The 27,675-nt window shown below is 42.6% G+C and overlaps 1 protein-coding gene across 2 annotated transcripts; it reads right to left on the bottom strand.

Annotated features, from left to right (window-relative positions):
* Positions 1 to 3,592: 3,592 nt before the first annotated feature.
* On the bottom strand, positions 3,593 to 27,042 carry Ammecr1l (AMMECR1 like). 2 transcript variants are annotated; one of them, XM_046463698.2, is made up of 8 exons: positions 26,906 to 27,042; positions 25,290 to 25,399; positions 14,666 to 15,110; positions 12,088 to 12,198; positions 11,670 to 11,784; positions 10,748 to 10,838; positions 8,851 to 8,947; positions 3,593 to 7,079 (listed from the first exon to the last, which is right to left on the bottom strand). In XM_046463698.2, the coding sequence occupies exons 3-8, from the start codon at positions 15,070 to 15,072 to the stop codon at positions 6,968 to 6,970; spliced, it is 933 nt and encodes a 310-aa protein (XP_046319654.1). In that variant the 5' UTR covers positions 15,073 to 15,110; positions 25,290 to 25,399; positions 26,906 to 27,042; the 3' UTR covers positions 3,593 to 6,967. The 2 variants fall into 2 exon arrangements, with proteins under 2 accessions (XP_046319654.1, XP_046319656.1); XM_046463700.2 differs by lacking the exon at positions 26,906 to 27,042 and adding an exon at positions 26,561 to 26,580.
* Positions 27,043 to 27,675: the final 633 nt, after the last annotated feature.

The following is a 27,675-nucleotide window of genomic DNA, read 5'->3' as shown; positions in this document are numbered from 1 at the left end:
GTAAGGAACAATTTAAGTTGAAGACTGACAATTCCCAAATGTGAGTGCTTGTGTCTGATTAAATGACTCTGCTATTTTCTCAAAACATCTGTCCTAGGTTGTCCAAGAACAGTAAACTTTTCAATAAGGTTAGATCACACTAATATCTCCCAAGGGTCTTCACTTGAATTAATTAATATCATCAAATGTTTTAATGGGGCTGGGGATGTGGCTCAAGCGGTAGCGTGGTCGCCTGGCGTGCGTGCGGCCTGGGTTCGATCCCTCAGCACCACATACAAACAAAGATGTTGTGTCCGCCCAGAACTAAAAAATAAATATTAAAAAAATTCTCTCTCCCCCCCCCCACACACTCTCTTTAAAAAAAAAAAGTTTTAACGAATGGGCTTTGTTGTTGTTGTTATTTGTTTGTTTTTTGAGGAGTTTTTAGCTTTTCTGTCAAGGTCTGACCTCTTCTCCAAGGTTTATTTAACATTTCAAAAGATAATCTCTAGCCTGGGTTTGGGAGAGACACATCCTGGACAGCTCTTGTGTACAAAAGTATAAGTTTGCTTTAATTTGATTCAGAATTGGAGTTGGTGAACAATTGAAAAATTTAATGAAAGCAAAAAATCTTCTTTATGGAAAAACCAAATTTATTTATTTTTGGTACCAGGGATTGAACCCAGGGACACTTAATTACTGAGATACATGCCAGCTCTTTTAATTTTTTATTTTGAGACAGGGTCTCACTAAGTTTCTCAGGCTGGTTTTAACTCAAGATCCTCCTGTCTCAGCCTCCCAAGTCACTGGGATTACAGGTGTACACCTCTGCACCTGACTAAAAAACCCAAATTTAAAGGGTTCATGAATGATGGCTCAGGAAACTACAAAATCAGTGGCATTATTACCAACCGCAAAAATAATAAAGTGCAAGGTAATTAGGGGTCATCTGCATTGGGGACACCGGTGGCCCAGGGCCTGGAGTTGTGGCTCAGTAGTAATGTGCTTGCCTAGCAGGTTCAATCCTCAGAACTACATAAAAATAATTAAAGTTATAAAAAAATACACAGGCTATTATCTGGCTGTCCAAAAATAAGATAACTCTACACTATTGAGATAATTCAAGTCATCTGGTATTATGATTGGATCTGCAATGTACCCCAAAGCCTTATGTGTTTAAAGTGCTTGTTCCCCCGTGTAACAATGTTAGGAGGTGGGCCTTTTGAGAAGTGAGAGGGTCAGCAAAGCTTTCATTTCTTCAATGGATTCATTAATGGATTCATAGCTGAATGGCCTATTGGGAAGTGGTAGAAACTGTAGGTAGGACCTAGTTGAAGGGAGTGGGAGGAGGGTGCCCTTGGGGACTATATCTTGTCTCTGTGAAACTGGATTTTCAGCCTCTGCTGCTAGAGTATTGCTGCAAACCTCACCTGTCTGCCAGTGTCTTCTTTCCCAGTTCTTGTCTTGCGAATTCGAAGAATAAAATCTATGGACAAGAAAGAGTAAGTGTAAGGGTAGTATTGATTGATTGATTGATTGGTTGGATGATTGATTTTGGTACAAGGATTGAACCCAGTGTCACTTTACCACTGAGCCATATCCCCTGCCCTTTTTATATTTAAGACAAATCTTGCCGAGTTGCTGAGGCTGACTTTGAACTCTGGATCCTCCTGCCTTAGCCTCCTGAGCCACTGTGATCACAGGTGTGCACTACCACACCAGGCAAAATTATTCAAGTGAGAAGGATTTATTCAAGTGAGACACTGGCAGACAGATGAGGTTTGCAGCAATACTCTGCTCCCACAGAGCAAGAAGGAACCCAAAAGCAGTTGCCACTTAAGTGTAGAAGTCTTGGGGTTTATATGGCTACTGGGTAAGAGAACTGATCAATATCTATGCTAATTAAGTCCCAGAAAAGTGCTAAGGATATTGGTCAAAATCTGTGCTAACCAGGTATTGAAAAAGTGCCAAGATTATTGTTCAATATCTATGCTAATCAGGTATTGGAAAAGTGCCAAAGCTATTTATTGGTCAAAGTTTATGCTAAACAGATATTGGAAAAATGTTAAGGATTTGGGTTAGCTCTTGAATTGGTAGCCTTTCCTCAGTCTGTCCTGCCTCCCATTTTCTGCTGCCCTAGGACAAAGGAGTTGGCTGGAATGTTTGGAATCCTTCTGCAGGTTAATTTCATGGAGTGTTCTTTACATTTAGAGAAGACTTCATGGGGTTCATTTCCTTAACTGTCTGCCTGTTTTACTATGTATCTTATTCATCTGCTTCCTAGCTGCCGTGGAGTAAAAGCGGCTTCGTTGAGCTGCACCCCTTTGCCATGATGTTTCTGCCTCCCCACAGACCTCAAAGCAATGAAGCCAATTGACCATGGTCTGAAACCTCTCAAAACCATGAGCCAAATTAACCTAACTCCTTTAATTCATTTTGTTCCATCTGCCCAGATGTTCCATCTGCCCATTTTGTTCCATCTGCCCTATAAACACTTAAAATGAAGCTGGGCAAGTGGAACATGCCTATATTCCCAGCAACTCAGGTGGCTGAAGCAGAATTACAGAACTGAAGCCAACCTCAGAATCTTAGGAAGCGACCCTGGGTTCAATCCCCAGTCAAAATAAAACAAAATCTTAAAATGAGCAAAGAATACACTCCTTATGGTAATGCTAAAACTATTTCTTTTAGCACTATTGTTTGGGGAAAATAGGTAGGTAATTGGCGGGGGCGAGGGGGGGGGTGCGGGCAGGTACCAGGGACTGAACCCAGGCGCACTTAACCACTGAGCCAAGTCTCCAGCCATTTTTTGAGACAGGGTCTCACTAGGTTGCTTATAGCCTAGCTAAATTGCTAAGGCTGGCTTTCAACTGGTGATCCTCCTGTCTCAGGCTCCCAAGCTACTGGGATTACAGGCATGTACTATCATGCCTGGAAAAATGTTAATTATTAGTGTTCAAGAGTATAAAATGGGGGGGCTGGGATTGTGGCTCAGCGGTAGAGCGCTCGCCTAGCACGGGCGTGACCCGGGTTCGATCCTCAGCACCACCTAAAAATAAAGGCATATTTGGGGCTGGGGATGTGGCTCAAGCGGTAGCGCGCTCGCCTGGCATGCTTGCGGCCCCAGTTCGATCCTCAGCACCACGTACAAACAAAGATGTTGTGTCCACCGAAAAACTAAAAATAAATAATTCTCTCTCTCTCCCTCTCCTCTCTCTTAAAAAAAAAAAAAAAGTATAAAATGGTACAAACCTTGCTGCATAAGTTACTTCTAAATATTATGTACATAACTGATACTTAATATAAGAAATGCATTCATGAAAATGTTTTCTAGAACTAGGCTGTCATTTTATTTCAAGGAATTCCAGTCACTGTATTTCAATTAACAGGTACTGTATTATCCCAGTACCCTATTTACAGGACGGTTTGTATTTGCTAATAATAAAGAATATATAAGCTCTCAATTATAATTTCCAACCTATTCTAATGCAATCTGTGTCAATTTTGTTGTAATATTTGCAGGCTTGAAAATCCGGGACTTAATTGGTTGATTATATCAGGCATTTTGTTACAGCTGAATAACACACCTGGTTACAAAAACAGAGGCAAAGAACAATTTTTACCCATTATGATTTATTCTCTACAATACTTCATTAAAGAGTTCAATGATTTGCACTCAGAAGTTATATAGCCAAGAGGCAACCAAGTGTAATACAAAGAATTGGTCTGAAGTCTTTGCACTGAAGGCCATACAGTCTCTTGCTTTAGGGAAATAAGAACGAAAATAAACAAACAGAACAGATAGCTCCCTAGGCTCCAGAAATCTCAATAGAAAATAACATTAACAGTTAGTGAAATTGTAGATGTTAACATATCATGGAAAACATATCTTGTGCAAAAATTAACACCCAAGACTTCATTTGTATAGATGATTTTTATTATAAACAGTAAAATATATATAACATTTCAACTACAAACCTTTCATGTGGAAAGGGTCTCTAACATGAGTTGTTTTAATATTATAAGCGAAAAAGTTTAAGAACCTCACAGTGGAAACAATCCAACACTGACAAACTCTAATGATCAGACATCCTCTTTCAATGTAAAATAAGGACAATTCATAATTACAGAGAATGTCCTAGCTGTGGGTATTATGAGACAAGCCAACTTTCCAGACCAAAAGGCACTCACAGCTAGGGATGAAACAAACTCTGAACCAAGCCGGTGAAGTCCAGCTGGTTCCGTTAACAGTGGTTACCATGCTATTCAGCTCCAGCAGCCCAAGGACAAAGGAAACACTGGGCAGGAAACACTCCCTCTTCTCTACCACCCAGGTACTGGCCACCCTCTTCACTGCTTTGGTCAAACGTGTGGAAGGCAGTTCAATTCATTTGGAGCTGTCCACCTCCCTATGCAAAGCTGCCATGTGGATGACCCACTAAGTCTATTTTCCTGAAAGCCACCTGCCACAGATTTCCATGAGGCCATCCTGATCCATACACTTCCAGACCGCTTCCTGACTAGCTCCCCATCCAGATGGACAACCAGCAGTGTCCATTCCTTACAGGACACTACAGTTTCCCTTGGCCAACTCTCAAGTTCCCTTGACAAGGCAAGAGGAACCTAGCTTTCCCAGCTGGACTTCTTTGGGTGCATGAGGGAATGTTCAGGGAGTAAGGCTTCTTCACTCCAGAAACCACTGAGCCCACTTCAGTGTGATGCTGGGCTTCACCAGCCTGATTCTTGTGCACTGATTTTTTTCCCCATTTCTTGGGTTTTTAAATGTTCTGTTCATTTTCTTAAATGGCAGGTATCCTATCCTACCCTCAATAAAATAAAATAAAATAAAATTCATATTATACATTGGGGAAGACAAATAGGGCAACATTTCTACAAGAAAAATAGGCTTGAGGAGCATGGCACTGTAAATGCTTGCATGACCAGTCTCAGGGGTGAAAGTTTAGCACCAATTTTTTTTGCTTTTTTTAAATCTTTAGAAATTAAACACAACTTTTAACATAGAACACTTGAACAGTAATGAGTGTAGCCCTATGTATCAATACTGTTGTACAAACTGGAGGTGGGTGGCTTAGTCCAGAGCTGACCACCCTGACATCAATCCATGGCACCTAAGAGTAACTGTCATCACATCTGTTTGTAACAAGACATTTATTATCCTCAGCAGTAGGAAATCATAAACCAAACCCTTACCCTTCATTTACATTGCAGGGGGAATGTGATAGGCCATGGGAACCTAGCACAGCAGTGAGGGGAAAGCAGCTTGGGCACCCTGATGTCCCCCACGTCTTCCCCACATATTCCAGGTCCTTGCCAGCAGCACAAACCTGCTCCCTTACCCATTCCTGCCCAGGAACTCAAAGGTGATGCCTCGAACAACATCCCTTCTTAGATTGTGCCCCTGCTCCCCCTCCCCTATTCCTGGCAGAAGGACTTGAATAGTCACCTTTTTTTGGAAAGCCACACCATCACCACATAAACTCTTAAAAAAATAAATTAAATCAAAACATGTGTTCACTGGGTTGACACCCAATCCATTTAAGAGTTCTCTAAGCATGTTGTTGAATACCAGTGTATAGTCCTCAGGATCCTTTTTTCCAGCTGGCCACCTCTTCCTGTAAATCACTTTAGCAGTGCCTTTGCGACAATGCATTCAAAGAATCTCCCAAGTTCTATGAATTTTGCCACCAAATAAGTGAAGAGGCAAGGGGGAGGAAAACTTGCTGATGGCTATTTGAAAATCAGCAATAGGAAAGGGAAATGTCACATGGAAGTTTAAATGACCCAGAAAAAAATGAGTGGTTTGGAAATTTGCCCTCCTGGGTTGAAGATTCCCATAGTAGGCAAGATTAAAGATTCACCTTGTTTAATTACACAGCTTTGTTCTAGAGTCCTATAAAGGACTGAAACACCAACAGTCTTCCCACTTCAGGCAAACTAGAAAAAGGAACTCCACTGCTTAAAAGTCCCTCGGGATGTCTGCCTGAAAAGAAAACCACTCAGAGACCCTGGATTCTCTCCTATGACAATGTGCCCTCTGACAGCCCCAAACCCATTGCCTGTTTGCACATCTATGCTTCCAAGAACCTACATCCAGCTGTGTAGGCACTGCTACCAATAGAGGAGTGAGGTAGCCAGGTGGTGAGGAAGAGGTCTCTCCTTTCATGCCTGCACGAAGTGATGACACCGGGACCTCCAGGGACATCTCCACTCCATTCCTCAGCAGGCTACATCACAGAGCTCTGTTCAATACCAGCAGACTTGATGCAGGGAGAGTGCCGGAAAATCCAACTGAGAGTGGGATGAGAATTAAAACCTTCACGACTTATTGAGCAATGGGATCTGCAACGCCATCCAAAGGGCTTCCGATCTTGATATGGGTCTCTATCCAGGAGCCTCAAAGGACTCGTGGTGCCCATGCTCAACCCTAATATGGCGTCCACTTACGAAGCATGGAGGTTGTGATCAACTCTTGGTATGCAATAAACTGGAAGTTTAAAAAAAGGAATTTAAAACAACCTAAAAATGTTTCTTGTTGGTCTCCGTTGCCCAGACTGCCAGGGGAATACACCTATTGATCTGGGGAGGCTGTGGGGGTGTGTGGGGGGTAAGCCTCCATGGATCATCAATTCCGACTTCCAGGGTGTGACCAATAACACATGCGGCAAATCACCAGACCAGGGTCTTCTGAACCCACACAGTAATTTTCACTAGTCATGGAGGAGCCCCAATCCAACGGAACCCCATATTGAGGAAAGGCTGAGATAAGGCTTGGGCCCCTCAAGTTCTGTTTCATTCAATTAACCCCACACCCCCTCAGTCAGTGGGGGGCAGACTTGGCAACGGAAGCTAGCATCATAAAATGGTGCAGTAATAGAAGTAACTGGACCAGGAAGAGGAGGCATCTGCTCCAATGATGTCATAGCCATTGGTGGCCACAGGGGGGTGGGACTGGTCATGCAGCCGTGTGTCAGGAGTAATGATTGTAGAGGGGCGGGGCATGAAGAGTGCCATTCTGGAAACAGTGCTGTCGAGAAGCAATATACTCTGCGTAACTGATTGTCACCTTCTCACTTCGGTACCTGTATAAGGAAACAGGCAAGGGTATTAGGAACTCCAAACAACTCCTTTTGTAAAATCACTCAGCAGAGAAAACCAAAAGCTTATTCCACATTTTGAAAGAATAAAATGGAAGACCAAGAGCAATCTTACTTACAGAAAATGAAAGACGGCACAAGAAAACAATGTTGTTATTACAAATGAACAAGATGAAAAAGCACAATCACAATTCACCCCTGAGAATGTACTTCAGCACATCCCACCTTTAAACGCTACATAAGCTTATCATCAGGCTGCTTGTAAGCAATTTGCTGCTGGGGTCTGAATGAAGAATTTCAAGATCAAATTACATGGGTGGTAGATTGGAAGACGGCTGCACCAAAATCCAGTGTAAACTGCATATCTACTTTCATGTTAAAATGAGATCAATTGGACAGAAGTGCAACCTCAATTTGCAGAAGAGCAACAAACAAGTTATAACTAAAAGGGGCACAATTACCTAATTCTGGGTCAAATTCTGGTGAAGCAGATTAAAGGATCCTTGGGCTATATGGGACAGGTCTCAATCCCCAGATGAATATGCCATATCACAGGGTTATCAGAACAGAATTCATAGCACTTTGGCTTTGCTCTGGAAAGAGCCATGAGTCAAGATGCGAAGCATGGGGTGTTACAAACCTATGGAGCCTACTACAGACCACAGGAGCTGGGTGTGACAATCCTTACCCAGAGCCATCTCTTTCCCACTGTAATCACTCCTCCACTGCAAGGTGATTATTCCTGAATTTTGACAGGGAAATGGCTGTTCAAATAAATTGTAATAATAATAGTAATAATGCTTTGTATTTGAAGAGTGTTTTTTTTTAATTTATTTATTTTTATTTTTTGGTGCTGGGGATTGAACCCAGGGCCTTGCACATGCTAAGCATGTGCTCTACCACTGAGCTATGCCCCCAGCCCCTTAATTTCTGGAATCCAAGGCATTTAAAAAAATTCTGGGTTATCTTCCAAACCTGTGAGGCTAGCATGATTATTCAGCATTATACAAATTAGGGGCCCAACAGAGGCCCTTAGACGCTAAACCTGTCAGTGCTTCCAATTACAATAAGGACGGGAAGAGAACTGACATCTATTGATCACCTATATGTTGCCTGACCCTGGGCTAGAAATTCTCCATACATTACCTCACCACATCCTAAAACAATCCTACAGAATTATCATTCACATCTTACAGACAGGAAACAGGCTGAGAGAGGTGGAATAACTGGCCCAGGTCACATAGCTAGTAAGTGGTTGAGCTGGGATTCAGATCCCAAGACGTGCATTCTAAACTAGGCAGCCTCCCCACAGAAGTACATAGAAATACTGTTCCCAAAAGGGGCATCCTTTTAACTCTTTGTGAAAAGCGTTTCTGACTCTTTTGCATCCCCAGCCATCTGACTGCATGAGTGGATAAGAAGTAACCCCTCAGCTGGCCTTGGACTACTATACACTGGGAGCCTTCTCTCCTAACTTCAGCCTCCCAACCATGTGGGACCAAACGGATACCCTCAACTTGCTTGAGCCTGAACTATTTCCCAACCCCACAATCAGCTTAGCTACAGAGACACACAGAATGCTGGAGGAGTCTCTGTCTTTATTGCTACTGCTTCCCGAGAGCATCAACCTCACTCATTCATCTTTGGTTTAGGGATATTAGCAGAAAACACTTTTTTCTTCCCCTTTCCACCAAAAGTATCTTCTACCCGACCCCCACTACATGAAAATGGCAAGGAAAATAAGATATTGGCTTACCTGGTGAGTTTGATCGTTTTTCTGAATTCACTGGTAATTGGAGCCTTAAAGCCACCTTTCCTGAGCAAGGAGTCTATTGTCTGAATCTGATCCCAGTCTGAGGAAAAGAGAGGCCACACTGAGGTCAGTATACAACCAAACAAGAGTGTGACATACTCAAATATGGCCAGTGCAGAAGACAAACATGTTCAAGAAGCAGCAAATCCGCTGGAGCAGAGGAAGCCCTGGGCACTAGCCCATATACTTAGAGCCCCATATGCTTCACTAATTGTCCAGTGGAGACTCTGATACAGGATGGCCATAATGGTTGTTCCCACACACCCTACTTCTGAGTCCTTCCTGTCAGGTTACCCCAGCATAACTATCAAGGAATAAACTCAGTCTCATGCTGTTAGCCTCATGCTTGTAACTAGGGCCTCTTTATGGAAAGAGGAGGACTTTTTGTTTTGAGACAGGGTCTCACTATGTTGCCCAAGCTGGCCTTTAACTCCCGGGTTCAAGTGATCTACCTGCCCCAGCTTCCTAAGCAGTTGGGACTATAGGTGGACATCACTGTGCCCATTAGGAAAGGGGGATTTAAATTTTGCAGCTTATATTCCTATCAGAGTAGCCTTTCTTCAGTTTAACTATTTCTTTTTTTTGGTGGGGGGGCATACAAGGGATTTAACTTAGGAACACTCAACCACTGAGCCACATCTCCAGCCCTATTTTGTATTTTGTTTAGAGACAGGGTCTCACTGAGTTACTTAGCGCCTCGCTCTCACTGAGGCTGGCTTTGAACCTGCAATCCTCTTGTTTAAGCCTCCCAAACCACTGGGATTACAGGCGTGGGCTACTGCGCCTGGCCAGTTTGGTGATTTTTATGAGTCCTATTTTCTAAGAAAGAGAACTGGCAGCAGGAAGGAAAATGTTCCCTTAGGAAGGATGGAAAAGTTGTTCACACATACATTGTTGAATTATTTTTGCAAAATTTTTAACAGACAAAAACCAAATACATCAAATTAAAAAACAAAACCCCCAAATTACTATATAAGATATCCCCAATTTTTTATTTTCTCAATCAACTTTTAATTATTTACCTAATCATTCTAATCTTACTAAAAAACACTTCTGGTGTGCCTCCTTATACAGAGGGTATTAGACTTATGTCCTCACATATGTAGTTAAAAGGTTCCTTTTTAATGCCACATCCCCATTGCTTTCAAAAAAAAATTTAAACACAACCACAATGGTAACCAACAAGGCAATCGCTTCCGTATAATTAGTTCATTAATATACTTAACTGGATATTTTTCTCTATTCCAGGTTCACACCCAACCAATACCGTGTTTCACATTTTATTTTCAAAAACAGACTAATTCCAAGAAAGAAAGAAAACTGGGTTACATATCACAGAAAGCACAAGCAACAATTAAAGGCATTCTTCTAGATATTCTTTTAAAGAGAAAACCTGCCCAACCTACTTCCTACCTTTGATGTTCCCATTTTAAGAACTCATTAACTACTGAGTTCTTTAAAAATAATAAGGAGTATGTATGTTTTGCCCTTTGCCAAGTTAACAAATAAATAATGACTCATGATCAAAAGTTCAATACCCACTGATACAGGCAACTTCCCTTTATAAGGAACTCTATATAATGTGGTCAGGTTGACTTCAAAGGAAGTGTTTAAACAAGCAGGTAAGTGAGGAAAGCATCTCCCCTTTTCTTTTTCCCAGCTCCTGCACCTTTTTTGGGAGTATGCCCCTATCCTATAGGAATCTGACAGGCATCAAGAAGAAAGGCATTCATTCTTAGTGGCAGTTGGGCTGAAAAGATGACCCACTTCACTTTCCTGCCTTTGAGCTGGCACAGCTGTGAATGGTGCTAACTGCTAAATGCCCATTCGTCCAACTCACCTTGTTCCTTAGCAACCTCAGGTAAATATGTGGCTGTGCGTTTGACACCTTTTTCATTGATGAATTCAATTCGAATCCCATGGACCCCTACCTATAGAAAAACACAATCAAGTAAATGGCATTTACTTAGTCTAATGGAACTTTAGTCACCCACATATAAATCAACACATTCCTGATCTGCTTGACTCTTCTTCCCAGAGAACTTCTTGCTTTCCATGACTAACTCTTTCAGGTATACAGGCCACATCAAAATAAAAGCTATATTTCAAGAGCTGCCAAGAGGAATCTGGAATATTTTCTATTTGGTTATCCCATTCATTCATTCTTTCTTTTTTTAAAGATTGAACTAAGGGCTTTTTTTTTTTTTTTGCCACCTTTTTTTTCATTTTGCCATTGAACTTGTGATTCTCTTGCCTTGGGCTCCCAAGTGGCTGGGATTGCAGGTATGCACCACTGTGCCTGGCTATTATTTCTTATTAGATGTGGAAGGAGGAGGTAGAACAGAGTGGGAAAAGTCAGTCTTTCTTTCCTTATTTACTTATTCATATCTCAGTTGTACGGGGGACAATTCAGGAGCATTCTACCACTGAGCTTCACCTCTAGCCAATTTTTATTTTTTGAGATAGGGTCTTGCTAAATTGCCCAGATTGGACTCAAACTTTAGATCCTCTGCCTCAGCCTCCCAAGTCACTGGGACTACAGGTATGTGCCACTGTGTCCAGCAGAAGAAAGCCTTTACATTTACATTTCCTCTTACTCCTAATTGAGCAGCACTTTTTCTGTCACCTATGTTGCCCATATTTGGTTCCATACTCAGCTTTCACATTCTTAGACCCTCTCAATAAAGGAGATACATTACCATGTACTAACCCGAACCCAAATGCAACGAGAGATGCAGAGTTCCAAATGCGGCTGTTCTCACCTCCCAGTCCAGGTAATCACTGGCATCCTCAAAGTTAGTAAGGAGGGAGACAGAGCAGAAAAGTTTAGGCAGCTCCTCTCGGGTCAGGGGGGGAAATCGGCTGTCCTTAAGTGCACTGGAGGGGGATAGAAAACATAAGTGAGGTTGCTCTGGAGTTGAGAGACATTACATGCCACAGAGCTCACATAGTCATGAATCCTGACACATACAGACAGCATCTACCATCCATCAATATTAATATGTTAATATTAGCTGTCTATATAGGAATTGATAGTGACTCACCAGATAAAGTTCCTTACGTTTTCTGTTTACCAAAAAAGGAATGCTTAAAATGTATCACTTAGAAGAATGGAAGTCAGGCAATTTGTTTCCAATTCTAGACAATTTGTATACAGTTCTTAATGCCCAGTGTCATTACCTGGTTAACGTATATTCCCTGAGTCCTGAATGAAGATTCATGGCTGAGAAAGTCCCGATGCAGCCACGAAGACGCTTGTCCCGCCCTGTCTTCCACGTCACAAAGAGGGGACTAAAAAAAAAAAAAAAAAAAAAAACATTGTCCAGCCCCAAATTAATCATGGATAATGTTTCTTTCTGTTACTGCCCAAAAGAATTTTCTGAACTGCCAGTTACCTGGAGAACTCTGGCTTTCTGTAAGCTGTTCAGTTCTGGCTAGAAACAGAAAACTTTCCTGAAGAAAGGCTCTCTGAATAACCTTTCCTATACTCCAAACTGAGAGTTTCCACTCACTCTGACAAATTTATGGGCTATTTTCCTCTTCTTTGCCCAGAATTCAACTTTTCCTTCTAATTCTCCATATTCTCTCCTCATGTACTCTCTTTTTATGGGTAGCCACATCACCCAGCCCCATCTTTCATAATGATACACCTTTCTCTGCATCCTCTTGGCCTCCTTTATTTGCAAGAATTCTCTGCAAGCCCGTGTTGTTCCCATAATTATAACTGCCCCTGGCAACTACAATTTTTTCCTGTTCATAAATTTTCAGAAAAGAAAATGCCTTCTCAAGAAAGCTTTTTATTAACAGAAGTTCCTTTTTTGTTCCTAGGCCAAAGCTTTTATCAGATTGATTGTGAAGATTTTTTTTGTGTGTGATCCCTTCACATTCTGAAGGCTATTACCTCTTTAGACTATTGAGTTAATTGCTTCTCAAAGGCAACCTGAATGTTTAGTTATCTACTTCTTTGATCATTGTTACAAAGGATTCCAGTAGATTTTCCACCATTTCCTTCCAATAAAGCACCTGCACAGTATCAGACAAAGCTACTATCCTCAAACCTACTCAAAACTTTCTCAATACCTCTACTACCCACAGGGTAAAAATACAGAACCTGAAGCTCTGAACTAAATCCTACACTTGAGGCTACCAATCCCAAATTTCTTTCCTATACAGGACACCTATATCTTAACCAGGATTAGGATCTGCACCTGTTCAGATTGGTTTTCTTTTTTTGGTACTGGGGATTGAGCTCAGGGGCACTCAACCACTGAGCCACATCCCACCCTATTTGGTATTTTACTTAGAGATAGGGTCTCGCCGAGTTGCTTAGCGCCTCACTGTTGCTGAGACTGGCTGTGAACTTGCGATCCTCTTGCCTCAGTCTCCCAAGCCACTAGGATTACAGGAATGAATGCACTACTGCACCCTGGCTCCCTCGGGAGTTTCCTGATCATAGTACCTTATGGCAAGACATCCCTAAAAAGTCAGCACATTTTTTTTCTCCACATTTCCTCACTCTGATTCATATACAGGAGTAACTACTATTTCTCTCTGTGTGATTCACCAACTCAATGACCAGCCTCCTGAGGGCAAGACCCTTTTCTTTATACCCCCCACCCCAACTTGCTGCCCAGAGCTCTGTACAGCCTTAGCACGGCATTAAAAGTTGAGACATGATCTTATATTAATGAATGCTCCAAAAGCACTCCCTAAAAACAAAAATCCAAAAGCACTGGTGCTTTTCAAAGTTAGCTCAGAGCTGCTTGCTTGTTCATTCATTCATTCTTTTTTTTCCTTTGTGGTTTTGGGAATCAAACCCAGGACCTCATGCATGTTAGGCACGTACTCTATTACTGAGCTACACCTCAGCCCAGCTATTTCCAGTTTTGAGAGAGAAGATAGCAGTATGAGTTTATTCCTGTTTATTTGTACTTTAGAAATACTGCTCATTAACCAGGCATAGTGGTGCAAGCCTGTAATCCCAGCAACTCAGGAGGCCAAGGCAGGAGGATTCCAAATTTGAAACCAGGCTCAGAAACTTACTGAGGCTCTAAGCAACTTAGTAAGATCCTGTCTCAAAAAATAAAAAGATTGAGGATATGGCTCAGTGGTTAAGCATCCCTGGGTTCAATACCTGGTACCTGCCCCCGAAATAATAAAGTAAGTAGTAAGTAAATGCACACAACACACTCACAGCTCATCGAAATCATGGACACCTTTAGAGGTCTTAGAACAAACAATAGCCCTGAAATAAAATCCAGTAAAGCTGATTCTGAGTTTCCCTGATGGGATGTCAGTGGCCCTATAGGATACTGTGATATTGTAGATGATACAGTGGAGGTGTCCCTTATTAAGAACATTAGCTTTCAATGAATGAGAGCTCCTAGACTCCTGCCTGGCCCACAGACAGTCCCAATTCACTGGGACTTTAACAGGATGGTATGATGATGTCACTTTTCTATGCAAAAGGTTAAATGACTACCCACTGCCACATGAACAGAAAAGCCAAGATTGAAATGCCTCTGATTTCCAGAACATTACTGTAACAATAAACTTAAACCTACTTCAAATACAACATAGCCTCCTTCCATTACTGAATCCACTAATTGTTCTAAATAGTATCTGGACATTTCTCATCACTCCCCTTTACTCAAATGGTGTTACAGTTTTTTTTAAGCAGCAGACACTCTATAAAGAAAATGACCTCAGAAGATCCCATCATCCCCTCCTTAGTGTCCCCTGCACCTAATTTACTCACTAGGGGTCATTGGTGAATCTAGGAAGTCGTGGCTGTGGGAAGCCATAGAGGTGACAGTAGAGTACGTCAAAGCAATAGCAGCACATCTCTGCAGTCACCACCAGATTCTTAGTGGTGTTGGCAGTTCCATTGGGCCGGGGAAGAGGGCTCAGCGCTCCCGATGCGGGATTCATTCGTGTGATGGGAGAGTTTCCAGGTCCCAGAGTTAAGTCCGACACATTCTCCCGTCCACTGCTGCTGTCCACATGCTGGTGGTTTTGGAGAGGTCCTGAACTAGAGCCGGGGACAGTTGTGGACTGGTTCCCGTGACTATGAGTTCCACTTCCAGATAATTTGGGCTTCTTGACCCCACAACAGCCAGCTGCCAACTTGGGCTCAAGTGGAGGAACACAGCGTCTTTTTCCCATCCTGATTTGGTGCTCGTGGTCTGGAATACTGCAGAATCCTAACCCAAAAGAAAACAGTTAAGTACAAATTTGAATGGTTAAAAGAAGAGAACAAAAGAGTCCACATGGGCCAGGTAAGAGTTATCAAATTCTCTTTTCCACCTGCCTCCAGGACGTATGGTCAATAAGGTTTATAGACCAAGAGGGCTAGAAGAGACCTTGAGTTCTAGATCACAGACCTCTAAATTTTTCCTAAAGTAGTTCTATTAAGTTTATGGCCACCAAGGACAGCGGCAGGAAATAAGCTGCTCCCTCTTTCTTAGGACACCCCAGGGCAGAAGAGCAGAGCCATCATGCACATGCTGAGGATGAGAACATTTCAAGAACAACTGCAAGACTGCCCCTAACCGTCAGGCTTAGGTTGCTTTCTCTACCTTTTTCAGAGGCTCCAAATTGAACCATCCTAATTTTAAAGAACTTCAGAGGAACTTTCAGGCTTTTCCTTGTTAACCACATCCTTTTAGCATTTTTCTCATCACTAACTTAAATCTGTGTAATTTCAGTCTCAGACAAGAGTGAAGATGAAAAGCTATTAGCTGTCATTCTGAAAAATGCACACCCTCTAACACAAGGCTCCCATCTGTTTGTCTACACAGCTTTCCCTTATTAACCCCTCCCTCATTTTCTTTGGTTCCCCTCTGAACTCTCTCCAATTTCTATACATCTCTATCCTTTCAAGACCATATTAAAAAAAAAACCCAAAAATCAAAAAACAAACAAAAAAACCCCCTTGCAACCTACTGGAAACCTTTATTTACACAAATGACCCAAGCTTCACAGTCCTTTTGTGAGGTAGCCATTTCTGCCCTGTCATAGCCAGGCAAAGAGATACGAAGCCACCCAGTTTAACAAAATGCAGCATCACATAGACTAGGGGACCAGGGCATCCCATCTGATGATGTGAGGGGAGGAAGGAATGTATTTCTACTAAAATTTTTTTCCCTTAAAAAGCGAAAGGTCCTTTTTCTGTTGTCTGAAAAGTAACAACCTTAAGCAGAATCAGAAAAATAAATCCTAGGTATTTCGATGTTGATAACGGAGTTTGTAAAATTCTGAGGACTTCAGAAAATTATAGTTTCTTCTCAAGTCCTTTTATTTGTTATTGCTTTAGCCATATACATTTGTATTTTCTCTGAAATTTGGACATGTATCACATAACTTTTTTTATTTTAAGTTGTAGATCACAGACACAAAACCTTTATTTATTTTTATGTGGTGCTAAGGATCAAACCCAGTGCCTCACATGTGTTAAGCAAGTGTTGTACTGAACCACTGAGTACAACCCCAGCCCATGTTTTTGAGACAGTGATCTCTTGTTGCTCAGGCTAACCTTGAACTCCTGGGCTTGAACAATCCTCCTGCCTCAACCTCCAGAGTAATTGGAACTCTCTGGCTGTAACTGTCTCTTCTTTCATTTTTATTTATTTATTTATTTATTATTTTGTGGTCTGGGAGTGGAACCTAAGGCTTTACACATACTAGGCAAGACTCCACCAATGAGTTACACCTCCAGTCGCAATGGCTTATCTTTTTTTTTTTTTTAAATACTGGGAGTTGAATTCAGCACTTTACCATTAACCTACAACCTGTCATTTTTAGTTTTTATTTTGAGACAGGATCTCACTAAGATGCCAAGGCTGGCCTCAAACTTGTGATCCTCTTGCCTCAGCCTCCCAAATTACTGGGATTACAGGCATGAGTCACCACACCCGGCCCACAACTGTCTTTTTAGGCACTGCTCTACAACATACAATTTTGGTTATAAATTCTACAACCTTTAAAATTAGATAGCTACATATCCATTTGCAATGACATTGTTTCTACACAAGCAATTTGTCACTTTAGGCTAAGGGAATATAAAAATTTTATAATTATTCATGACAAAATACACAGCTAGGGCAACTCTGAGATGAAAGCTGCCTGTAGCTAAGGAATAACGACTTGTATACTTCAATGTCTGGCTTGAAACAGGTGCTGCTGCTTCTTTTTTTTGGTACTGGGATTGAACCTAGAGGTGCTTTTGCCACAAACTAGATTCCCACTCTGTTTTATTTTGAGACAGGGTCTTGCTAAATTGCTGAGGCTGGCCTCAATCTTTCAATTCTCTTGCCTCAGCCTCCCAAGTCACTGGGATTATAGGTATGTACCAGTGCAACTGGCTCAGGTTTGAGAAATCCCTATGTACTTGATATTCTGAGCATGAATGTCATTGTCTCATATAGCCGAAAGGGAGCAGAATGTCTTGGTTTAAAATGCTGCCTCCAAACTAAGTGAAGTGCACACCTCTCCATTTTTTTTTTTTTTTTTTGGTACTAGGAATTCAACCCAGGTGTGCTTTACCATTAAGCTATATCCACAGCCTTTTAAATTTGAGACAGGGTCTTATTAAGTCACTGAAGGCCTTGCTGAGTTGCTGGGGCTAGCCATGAACTTTTAATCCTCCTGCCAAATTGCTGGGATCACAGGTGCATACCACTCTGCACTGGGCTGTAGCGGGTGCCTATAATCCCAGTGACTCAAGAGCCTGAGGCAGGAGGAGTACAGGTCAAGCCAGCCTAGGCAACTCACTAAGATTTTATCTCAAAATAATAAGGGTCAGGGATGTAGCTCAGGCTACATCAGTGGAAGACTGCTTGCTAGCATGAGTAAGGCCCTGGATTCAATCCCTAGTACCTCAAGGGAAAAAAAGAAAAAAAAAGCTGCCTCCTCCAGAGCCAGATAGTCTGAATTCAAATCCTACTTCCTCCACAACTAATTTTTCTCAGAATCAGTTTTCTCAAAATAGGAATAACAATAATAATTGCTGCCTGGGGTTGACAGAATTAAATGTGATGTGTGGATGTGTGTGTGTGTGTGTGTGTGTATGCCATGAAGTAGTACCTGGCTCATGTTAAAAATTTAATCATTCCATTATTTCCTAGGAGAGCAACTCCTAAGACAGCAAGGACTTGGCTATGCACTCAAGGCTTACAGCAGTGTTTACAAGAAACACAGGATTCAGCTAGGATATCAGACTCCTCTAACCTTTCAGGAAGGTAGACAATTCTGCCTCATTTTATAGAGGCAGAATCTCAGGATCAGTAAGCAAGAAAACCAAGTCACACTGCCACTAAGAGGCAGAGTTAGGACTTGGACTTCAAGGCCTAGGTCTTCTCACCAAGACACACGGAAGAATGAAACCGCCAATTAATATTCATTCGATTAAAAAAAAGTAGATTCTAGGGTACACTAAAAACTAATCTAATGGTTTACAGCAACTTGTCAACAAAAAGAGATCAGGGAAAAAACAACAACATTAAAACCTCAAGCCCAAAGACAACACCTCGGACATAACCCAGAATACTCTTAAATACCCACACAGGAGCCCTGTCATTTGAGTCCATAATGGATGTCACAGGTCTGAATTCTCACTACCTTATATGTAACTGTGGGCTGAGGGTTTAGGAAACATGTTAGATGAAGGACTATCCACAGAAAGCTAGCATTCATTAAGGTAAACAGGGCCCCAACGCTCTGCCTCTAGAGCCCCAGAATGCTAAGAATCAAGGAGAAGGGATGAAAACAGTCTCATTACACCAAATCACAGGAGGGAAAAGTCAAATGTCACTAGATGATGGCAATAATTCAGGTATTCCTTAACTGGTGATAACAGCTCCCCCACTGAACAATACAGGAGACTTTCAAAGCATTCTGGTGCAGATGAGTTAACATCTGCCTACAACTCACATGCAATCAATAATATGCAGCAAGCATGATGACAACTGATACCCAGTGTTTACATTTACCAATTTCCCCACACCCTTCCAAAATATAATTAAATTTTTTTTTAATTGTAGATGGGCAAAATACCTTTATTTATTTTTTTGTGGTGCTGAGGATTGAACTCAGTGCCTCATACGTGCAAGGCAAGCGTTCTACCACTGAGCCACAACCCCAATCCCCCCAAATATAATTTGACATGGACAGAACCAACCAAAATCTTGTGGCTGTTTAGGCCAAGGCATTTCTCTGGTAGGTGGCTGAGCAAACAAATTGAAAATCTCATATGAGGCCCTGGGTTTGATCCTCAGCACCACATAAAGATAAATAAATAAAAAATAAAGGTATCATGTCCAGCTACAACTACAAAAATAAAATATTAGAGGCCAGGCACAGTGGTGCATACTTATAATCCCAACAGCTTGGGAGGCTGAGGCAGGAGGATCTCAAATCCAAAGCCAGCCTCAGCAAAAGCAAGGCATTAAGCAACTCAGTGAGACCCTGTCTCTAAACAAAATACAAAATAGGGCTGGGGATGGGGCACAGTTCAATCCCTGGTACCTGCCCCCCTGCCAAAAACCAACAACAAAAACATTAGAAAGCCAGTGTGGCGACACACCCCTGTAATTCCAACAGATGGTAAAGCTTAAATGGGAGGATCAAATTCAAAGTGAGCCTCAACAACTTAGTGAGATCTTGTCTCAAAACAAAAAATAAAAAGGGCTGGCAATGTGGTTCAGTAGTAAAGCAACCCTGAGTTCAATCCCTAGCGCGAAGAAAGAGAGAGAGAGAGCGCGCATTTCTTGGTCTAGGAGTGTAGCTCAGCAGTACAGCACTTGCCCAGAATATGAAAGGCCCTGGATTTACACCCCAGCATTGGGGGTGGGGGCAGCAGCGGCGGCGACATTTCTTTAAAAATGTATTTTATATATTTAAACCTAAAGAAAATATGACCAATCCATCTATTTCATTTATGCTCAATATATATTATCCACTCTCTTCACCTTTGCGCCTACTACTAGCTAATACTGAAGGCAGCCTCTTTTTTTTTTTTTTTGGAATCGAGAATTAAATCCAGGGGTGCTTAATCACTGAGCCACATCCCCAGCTCCCTGTCACCTTTTAAAAATATTTTATTTACAGACAGGGCCTTGCTAAGTTGCTGAGGCTGGCTTTGAACTTGTGATCCTCCTGCCTCAGCCTCCCAAGCCACTGGGATTACAGGTATTCTCCAGTGCCTGATATCAGCAACTGATATTTTACTTATCAACCATTATAAGCAAATATCAACTAAAGTACAGATAAAGAATATACATTGGACTAGGTGCTGATGATAAATAACATCAACTGTTAACTACCAATTTTATCAAAATGTTCTCTTTAGGTTTGAAACTCTTCCAATCCAATAAAGTAGACATCTCATTCCAATAAAGTTCTAGACTCAGCTCCAGGTACTAATAAGGATCAACAGATACTCTGATCACGAGGTGCTGTGAATTTTAGCAGCTTAGCCGTAAGTTTCTGAGAATACAGCTTCTGACACTGCAGAGCAATACCATTTTAATAGCACAGGCTAACCATCTATCTGACCAGCTAAAAACAAACTCTACTGAATGGCATAACCTATCTCTTCCAAAACTGACATGTGAAACTGCTCTTACCCTTCTCCAAATTTCATAAAAACTACCAATGATGGTACTTTGATCATAGTATGAGTTACTGTAGAGTTGATTCCTTTGCAATAAGTGGTCTCAGGCATAATAATTTTTGTTTGGTTAAAACATACATCAAACTCTTAATTAAAGCACACACTATGGCAACTCATCCAAGGCCTTTGGGCTGGGTCACTTGCAGTGCTAAGTTCCAGGGTCACTTACTTCAAAAGCCAGAGCAGTCATCTCCTTTTTCTGCTGTACATTCACTTTAGAATTATCAGTGAGAACACATGAGTTAAAACTGGTTTTCTACCACATGGAAGCAATACCCTTATTTCAACAAAAAGCAGGGGTAAATAATAGAATCCACTTTTTTACCTCTTAACCTTGCAAATGCCACTTCGTGATTCCTTCTTTGGTTCTGTGGATAACTGAGCAGTTCTCTGCTGGTCAGCTTACAATGCTACTTAGAAATTCCAACCAGCAGTGACTTCGTCTCCCTGAGCATGAGAGGCCAGTGGCATCTGTGTTTTCTCTTTCCAACACCTAACACTGTTGCCTATATATAGTACAGACAATAACAACAAATTGCTGATTATCACTAACGATCTTCTCGTAATTTAATAATCATTTAAGTTTGCATTAAAAAAAACCAACAAACTGCTGTGCTCAGTGGTGCATGCCTGTAATCCCAGCAGCTAGGAGGCTGAGGCAGGAATATAATGAGTTCAAAGTCAGCCTCAGCAACAGTGAATCACTAAGCAACTCAGTGAGACCCTGTCTAAATAAAATACAGAATAGGACTGGGGATGTGGCTCAGTGGTTAAGTGGCCCTGAGTACAGTCCTGGTACAAAAAAAAAAAACAACTTACACTTGTTTTGATTCCCCTGTGAACTGACTACGGAGTGACTCTGTGTATGTGATTGAATCACACCCTCAGATTCAAGAGGCACTTTTAAAAGCATCAATTCTCTTTTTTTCCATGTTTTTATTAGTGTATTAAATATAATAATGGGTTTCATTTTATGTAAGTAGCTATTCTTATCAACAATGTCAGCTCTATTCAGTCCAAACCAAGGGACAGTTTAATAATTAATTATTCACAGCAAAATGGATAGACAATGTGGATAATTCATTCTAAAAATTAGGTCAGCCACCACCTAAATGCACTTCTTGGTTCAATTTATATCAGTAACTGTCATCTTTGCTAAAACGCACCAGTAACTGGTGAGTTCTGTACCTGGCCTCAGGTGTCACTTATATCAGGTGGCTCAAGGCCTTCTTTTGACAGATTGTAAAATGTAAACTGCATTTGAGAAGAATTCTTTTTCCTTTTAGAATAAAGAGGCACTTCAAAAGTGACCCAATGGAGTGTTTATTTTCCTGGGTGGCAATTTATGAATTCAGGGATTAACAGTGATCACTTCTCATAAATTGTTAATGTTAACAAACAAGGAATCGAGACCAGTACTGAGACATCATGTAGGGATGCCCTGATTGACACGGTTGGCTGGGCAGAGAGGCCTCTCTCCCTCCATGTGGATCCCTTATAAGGCTATTAAGCCCACTGAAAAATACAAACTATTGTCCTTCCAGAGCAGCTCCCATCTTCAGAGGACAGAGCCAAAGCTTTATGGTGACAATGTAATTGCCAACTCTGCCAAATTCTGATGTGTAAAATCTGAGTGCACACTCAGGCAAGCTGTCAAATCTCCGTGAACCTGCCATGGCAAAGGGCTATTTGTGAGCATTCAGAGAGTAACACATGGAAAGAACCTGGCAATCTTTTGGCACATAACTACAATTTGTTAAGTGTCTGCTAGTTCTAATACTACTACTATCCCTAAAAATAAAAGTAGAATTAGTTGGGCACAGTGGCTCACACCTGTAATCCCAGTGGCTCGGGAGGCTGAGGCAGGAGGATCATGAGTTCAAAGCCAGCCTCAGAAAAAGCGAGGCGCCAGGCAACTCAGTGAGACCCTGTCTCTAAGTAAAACAAAAATAGGGCTGGGGATGTGGCTCAGTGGCTGAGTGCCTCTTGAGTTCAATCCTTGGTACCTAAAAAAAGTAGAATTATAAAAATAACAAAGGTCTGAGAGATCTGAGTTCTTATCATTTCTAGAAAAGTAAATACTCTCATAATATGATTTTATTAACTACCTTTTAGTCTAAAAGAATATATTATTATTATTATTATTATTTTTGGTACTGGGGATTGAACTCAGACACCAAGCTGGCAAGAAACAGTATATCATTAACATGGGATTATTATTTAAATGTCCTTGATGTTTCTACTCTTTGAAAGGCAATGACTTATAATGTATCATCCACTTTTTGAAACTTGTAACAATTCTATTCTAGCTGGGCATGGTGGTACACACCTGCCTGTGATCCAGGTAATTCAAGAGGTTAAGGCAAGAGGATCACAAACTCAAGGTGGGACCTGGCAATTTAGGGAGACACTATCTTAAAAAAAAAAAAAAAAAATCTAAAAGTGTCCTTATTTAAGGCTATACACTAAAAAGAAATTATACTTGATAAATAGACTATTACTGTGGACCTCTTGATGCCCACTGAATACTAAGAAAATACTCTGCCAAAGTAATTACATTTCAATAATCCAATTAAAATATCTAGAGAAGTCTAGAAGAGGAAAAAAAATCTACCTTCACCCAAATCTACATTTATCTTTTTGTTTGGGGTGGGGGGCACTAACGATTGAACCCATGGGGTGCTTTACCACTCAGCCACATCCCCAGCCCCCCAGCCCCGCTTTTGAGACAGCATCTTGCTAAGTTGTTTAGGGTCTATTTTTTTTTTTTGGTGGTGCTGGAATTGAACCCAGGGCCTTGTGCACACAAGGCAAGCACTCCACCAACTGAGCCACATCCCCAGCCCTGCTTTAGGTCTCACTAAATTGCTGAGGCTGGTTTCAAACTTGCCATCCTCCTGCTTCAGCCTCTCAAATTGCTGAAAATTATAGGGATGCGCCACCACACCTGGCTACATTCACCTTTTAAAGACAACCCTCAAAACACGAACTCATAAAGATTTGAGAGTGAGGAAAAGGCAAAGAAAAAAAGGGTCTTTGCATTTTATTATTTAGAATCAAAACATCTGCTAAAATCAAGCCTTTCTCAGACAGAATAGGCTGTAGTTTCCTTTGTGACAGGTTGAAATTCAATTTAATAATTACATGATAGGCACTGATATAGCACCTAAGCTATAATTCTGGCCTACTTATGGAACTAGTCCAGAAAATAGATGAAAAACCCACATACATTCTGGTAACCATTCCAACTAATCATTTCTGTAAAATTTTGTCATACACATACATACACTGGTGCATGAATATTTTCCACCACAAAAGACAGATCTACCTAAATAATTACTTTTAAAAATTTATATATATATTAAAAATACACCGGGGGCTGGGGATGTGGCTCAAGCGGTAGCGCGCTCGCCTGGCATGCGTGCGGCCCGGGTTCGATCCTCAGCACCACATACAAACAAAGATGTTGTGTCTGCCGAGAATTAAAAAATAGATATTAAAAAATTCTCTCTCTCTCTCTCTCTCCCACTCTTTCTAAAAAAAAAAGCACCGGGCTGGGGATATAGTTCAGTTGGTTGAGTGCTTGCCTTGCATGCACAAGGCCCTGGGTTCAATCCCCAGCACCACAAAAAAAAGGCACAAAACTACACATTTCACATCAACCTCGATTAAAGGAAAAAACCTGAAATACAGTAGTTAAAACTTTTGTTTTTAGCCCACTCTCTCCTTTCTATGTGAGCTATAATAAAATGCCAGATCTTTCTGGGCCTCAGTTCTTTCATTTATAAAATGAAAACATTTGTCCCCCGCCTTCCTCACAGAGGGGTTGGCAGGCTCTGATGAGATGCAAAGCACTCTGAAAAACTCTCTTCCAAGTGTTAGTGTACTGTCATTAGTAGAAAAAAATGATTCTCATCCTGCTGATTATACAACCCAAACTCTCACAAGTGCTAGGCAAAGTTCTCACAGCTACATCTCCAGTCCCCACAATACTGCCAGCAGTAATATATTTTTTCCCAGAACTTTATTTAAAGTTCACAAAGAATTAAAATTATTTTCCAATCTGTGATGGGACTTTCAAGAAAAAAGTATCACCATAGCAAATTTAGAGCAAAATGTTCCAAAAATTTATAAAGATTAAAAGTATTATGAACAAGAACCAAAAATTGATCAGGAACTTCATCAACCTCTGAGTCAACTAATCCGAGAATTAAGACAACCTCTTTTGTCTTTAAAAGTGAATAATTAAGGGAACTGGGCATGTCGGTGCACATCTGTAATCCCAGTGACTCAGGAAGCTGAGGCAGGAGGATAGAAAGTTCAAGGCCAGTCTCAGCAATTTAATGAGGCCCTAAGCATCTTAACAAGAGCCTGTCTCAAATAAAAAGGGCTGGGGATGTGGCTTAGTGGTGAAGTACCCCTGGGTTCAATCCCCTGTACTAATAAATAAGTATTAAGTAAATTTGGAAAGGGATTAAACTAGAAATGAAAATATAATGCTCCACTACCATCTAGGTCACTCTAGCGGGTTTATGAAAAATAAACTTGTCTTTGCACATTTAAGTTACTTTTAAAAAGATTAAATAGAAAAACTTCATGGAATAGAGAAATACAAGAAAACAAAATACACCTACACCAAAATTCAAACACAGGCTTAAAACCAAAACCAGCAACAAAATTCCACTTTAAATATGTCCAAGGTAATACTCACTGAAAACAGAAAGTCTGTATTGTCAGAGGAACAGCTACAACAAAGGAGGGGAGCTACTCTGTCTCTGGAATGAATTTTCTTCCTTCCAATTCCATTCCTTCTTCCTGTACCTAAGATGGAAATACAAGTGGAATGAATACACAAAATCCAGGTAGTACAGAGTCAGTTTTTTTGAGAAATTACAACACAACAGAGCAATTTCTGGAAAAAGAAAACAGCAGGAGAACAGGCTCTCCTTACATTTAAACATTTCAAACACTAAATACTATGCAGCAACAACAGTCCTATATCTTCAATCACCTCATCCTGAGCGTCATCACCATGGGAGGACACTGAGGATCAAAGGTTGCATTGCACTCCAACATGAGACACACATTAAAACTTCCCCCACCACCAATTTAGGTCAAAACTTGCTCTCAGGTCAGGAAATACCATTTCGAGATTCTGCAATGGTTTCTGAATATAAATATACTCTCAAATCCTCTGCAAAAAGTACCGAATAATTACTGAACAACGACGTGTCAGGGTCAGGGACCTAAAGGCAGACCATCTTGTTACACTAGAACAATATGGTAAGTGTTGGTAAGAGTCATTCATCCTCTTAGTCTTGCATAGATCTGTTCATACATAACCTCTTCACCAACTCTCCCCATTCTCCAGCAACAGAGAATTTAGCTATTCCCAAAGATGTAAACAGAAGGATCCAGGCCCCACCCACTCTATCCTAGGAGAGGGCAGTGAAAAAGGATAGGCCCAGAGGGATAAGGGTGAAGGAACATGGCAAAGAGAGGAAGGAGTTCAGATCAGGACAGGGAATGGAGGAGGGCAAGGAATGAAGGGCAAAATCCACAGCCCGAGAAGGAGAGACAGAAAACCCAAAGTGTGTAAGGTAGAGGGATAGTGGAAAGAGGGATGACGGGATGAATGTGGAAGGAGGAACTTCGGTGGGGTTGGAAAAAAAGGAGAAGAGGAAGAGAAAAGCGCGCGTGAAGAGTTAAGCAAGAAAAGAACGAAGACAGTGTGGGGAAAGGAGAGGCCGGAGCGGGGCGGGGCAAAGCAGGCAGGGGGGAAAGGTGAAAAGGTAAGGCAAAAGGATGTGGGGCAGAGGACTACCGGGCGCTGGGGGAGTTGGGGAGACCAAAGAGTGACGGGTAGAGCAGCTTGGGCCGAGCAGCGGGGGTGGAATCCAGACGCCGGGCGGGGGAGGGGGCGGCGGGCTCGTGGGTGGGGGCCGCCAGGCGGCGCCGGAGACCACCAAACTTTACACAGACCCGACACTGTTTCCTGGAGGGAGTGCAGAAACAGCTGCGGCTGGAGCTTTGCCTCGCGGCCCGGGCAGGGACGACCGCCCATCCGCTCCCTGACACTGACTCACGAACCCCTGCCCTCGGCGGGGACTCGCGGCCCGAGGCTCCGCCTGCCTCCCAGCTCCGCGCCTGGGAGCCCCTCCCCCACGCTGCCCCGGGATCCTCGCTCCAGGACCCCGGGGACCCACTCGCGGTCCCTCCGCCCGCCCCAACAGAAGCAGGCCCGGGGAATCCGGCGACGACGGCCCAGGGAAGGCCTGGACCGGCAGCGAGGGAGGAGGAGGGCGCGGCGCAGTCCGACTTTCCCACCTTTTCTCCTGGCCCAGACGCGGCCGGGGCGGACGGGACCTCTCGCGCTCTGCCTCCTCCTCCTCCTGCTTCATGGAGCCATGCGCCTGGGTGGGGGCTCCCGAGAGAAGCGGGCCGGCGGGCTGGCCGGACGCGAGGCGCAGACCGGGCTGGGCGAAGGAGGTCGGCGAGCGGGCGAAGGAAGAAACGGCGGGGCGGCGGCGGCAGCCGGGAAGAATTGGAGGTATTTCCCGGGCGGCTGGAGGACTGAGTCGAGCCGGGACCCAAGTCCTCCGGTATCCCAGCAGCCACCGGAGGCAGTGAGGTAATGGAGGAAGAATGTAGGGAGTCCTCCACTGGACCGCCCGTCCTCTAGCGAACCCTGGAGAACCAGAGAGACCAGAGCTCCGCCTCAGTCCTGTCACGTGACCGTAATCCGCTCAGGGTATTGGCTGGCGTGGACTATAGTGTTCAATTTGGGAAGCTGCTTTCCATTTGTGGAGCTGAGTCCTAGGTAGTTGGGATAAAGAGGAACACCAGGGAAGACAAGAGAAGGCCGACGTCCCCGGCGGGGCGCGAAGCTGGCGGAGCTGGGTGCCCGGCTGTCGGGCTTGCTCGCGCGGTGCACGCCGGGCTGCCCGGCTAGGCCAGAGAGAGCGGAGCACGCCGGGAACCGTAGTCCGGGCCGGGCGAGCGACGTTGTCCGAGGCGCTGCCGGCCCAGGTGCTGGGCTCGCGTTGCTGACCCAGGTGCTGCAGCCTGGCTGCCCGGCCCTCTCCCAGAAAACTGAG

This window comes from Marmota monax, unplaced genomic scaffold, assembly GCF_021218885.2.
Source record: "Marmota monax isolate L192 unplaced genomic scaffold, Marmota_monax_Labrador192_F-V1.1 WCK01_AAM20220418_F8-fsc00034, whole genome shotgun sequence".
NCBI classification, from domain to species: Eukaryota; Metazoa; Chordata; class Mammalia; order Rodentia; family Sciuridae; genus Marmota; species Marmota monax.
This window is presented reverse-complemented; position numbering and strand designations above follow the sequence as displayed.

Coding starts and splice junctions, on each gene's coding strand:
- Ammecr1l (XM_046463698.2), bottom strand. CDS start 15,072: ATGGGAAAAAGACGCTGTGTTCCTCCACTTGAGCCCAAGTTGGCAGCT. Junction 12,199..14,665: donor AGATTCACCAATGACCCCTA/GTGAGTAAATTA, acceptor TTTTTTTTTTAG/TCCCCTCTTTGTGACGTGGA. Junction 11,785..12,087: donor AGGGAATATACGTTAACCAG/GTAATGACACTG, acceptor ATCCCCCTCCAG/TGCACTTAAGGACAGCCGAT.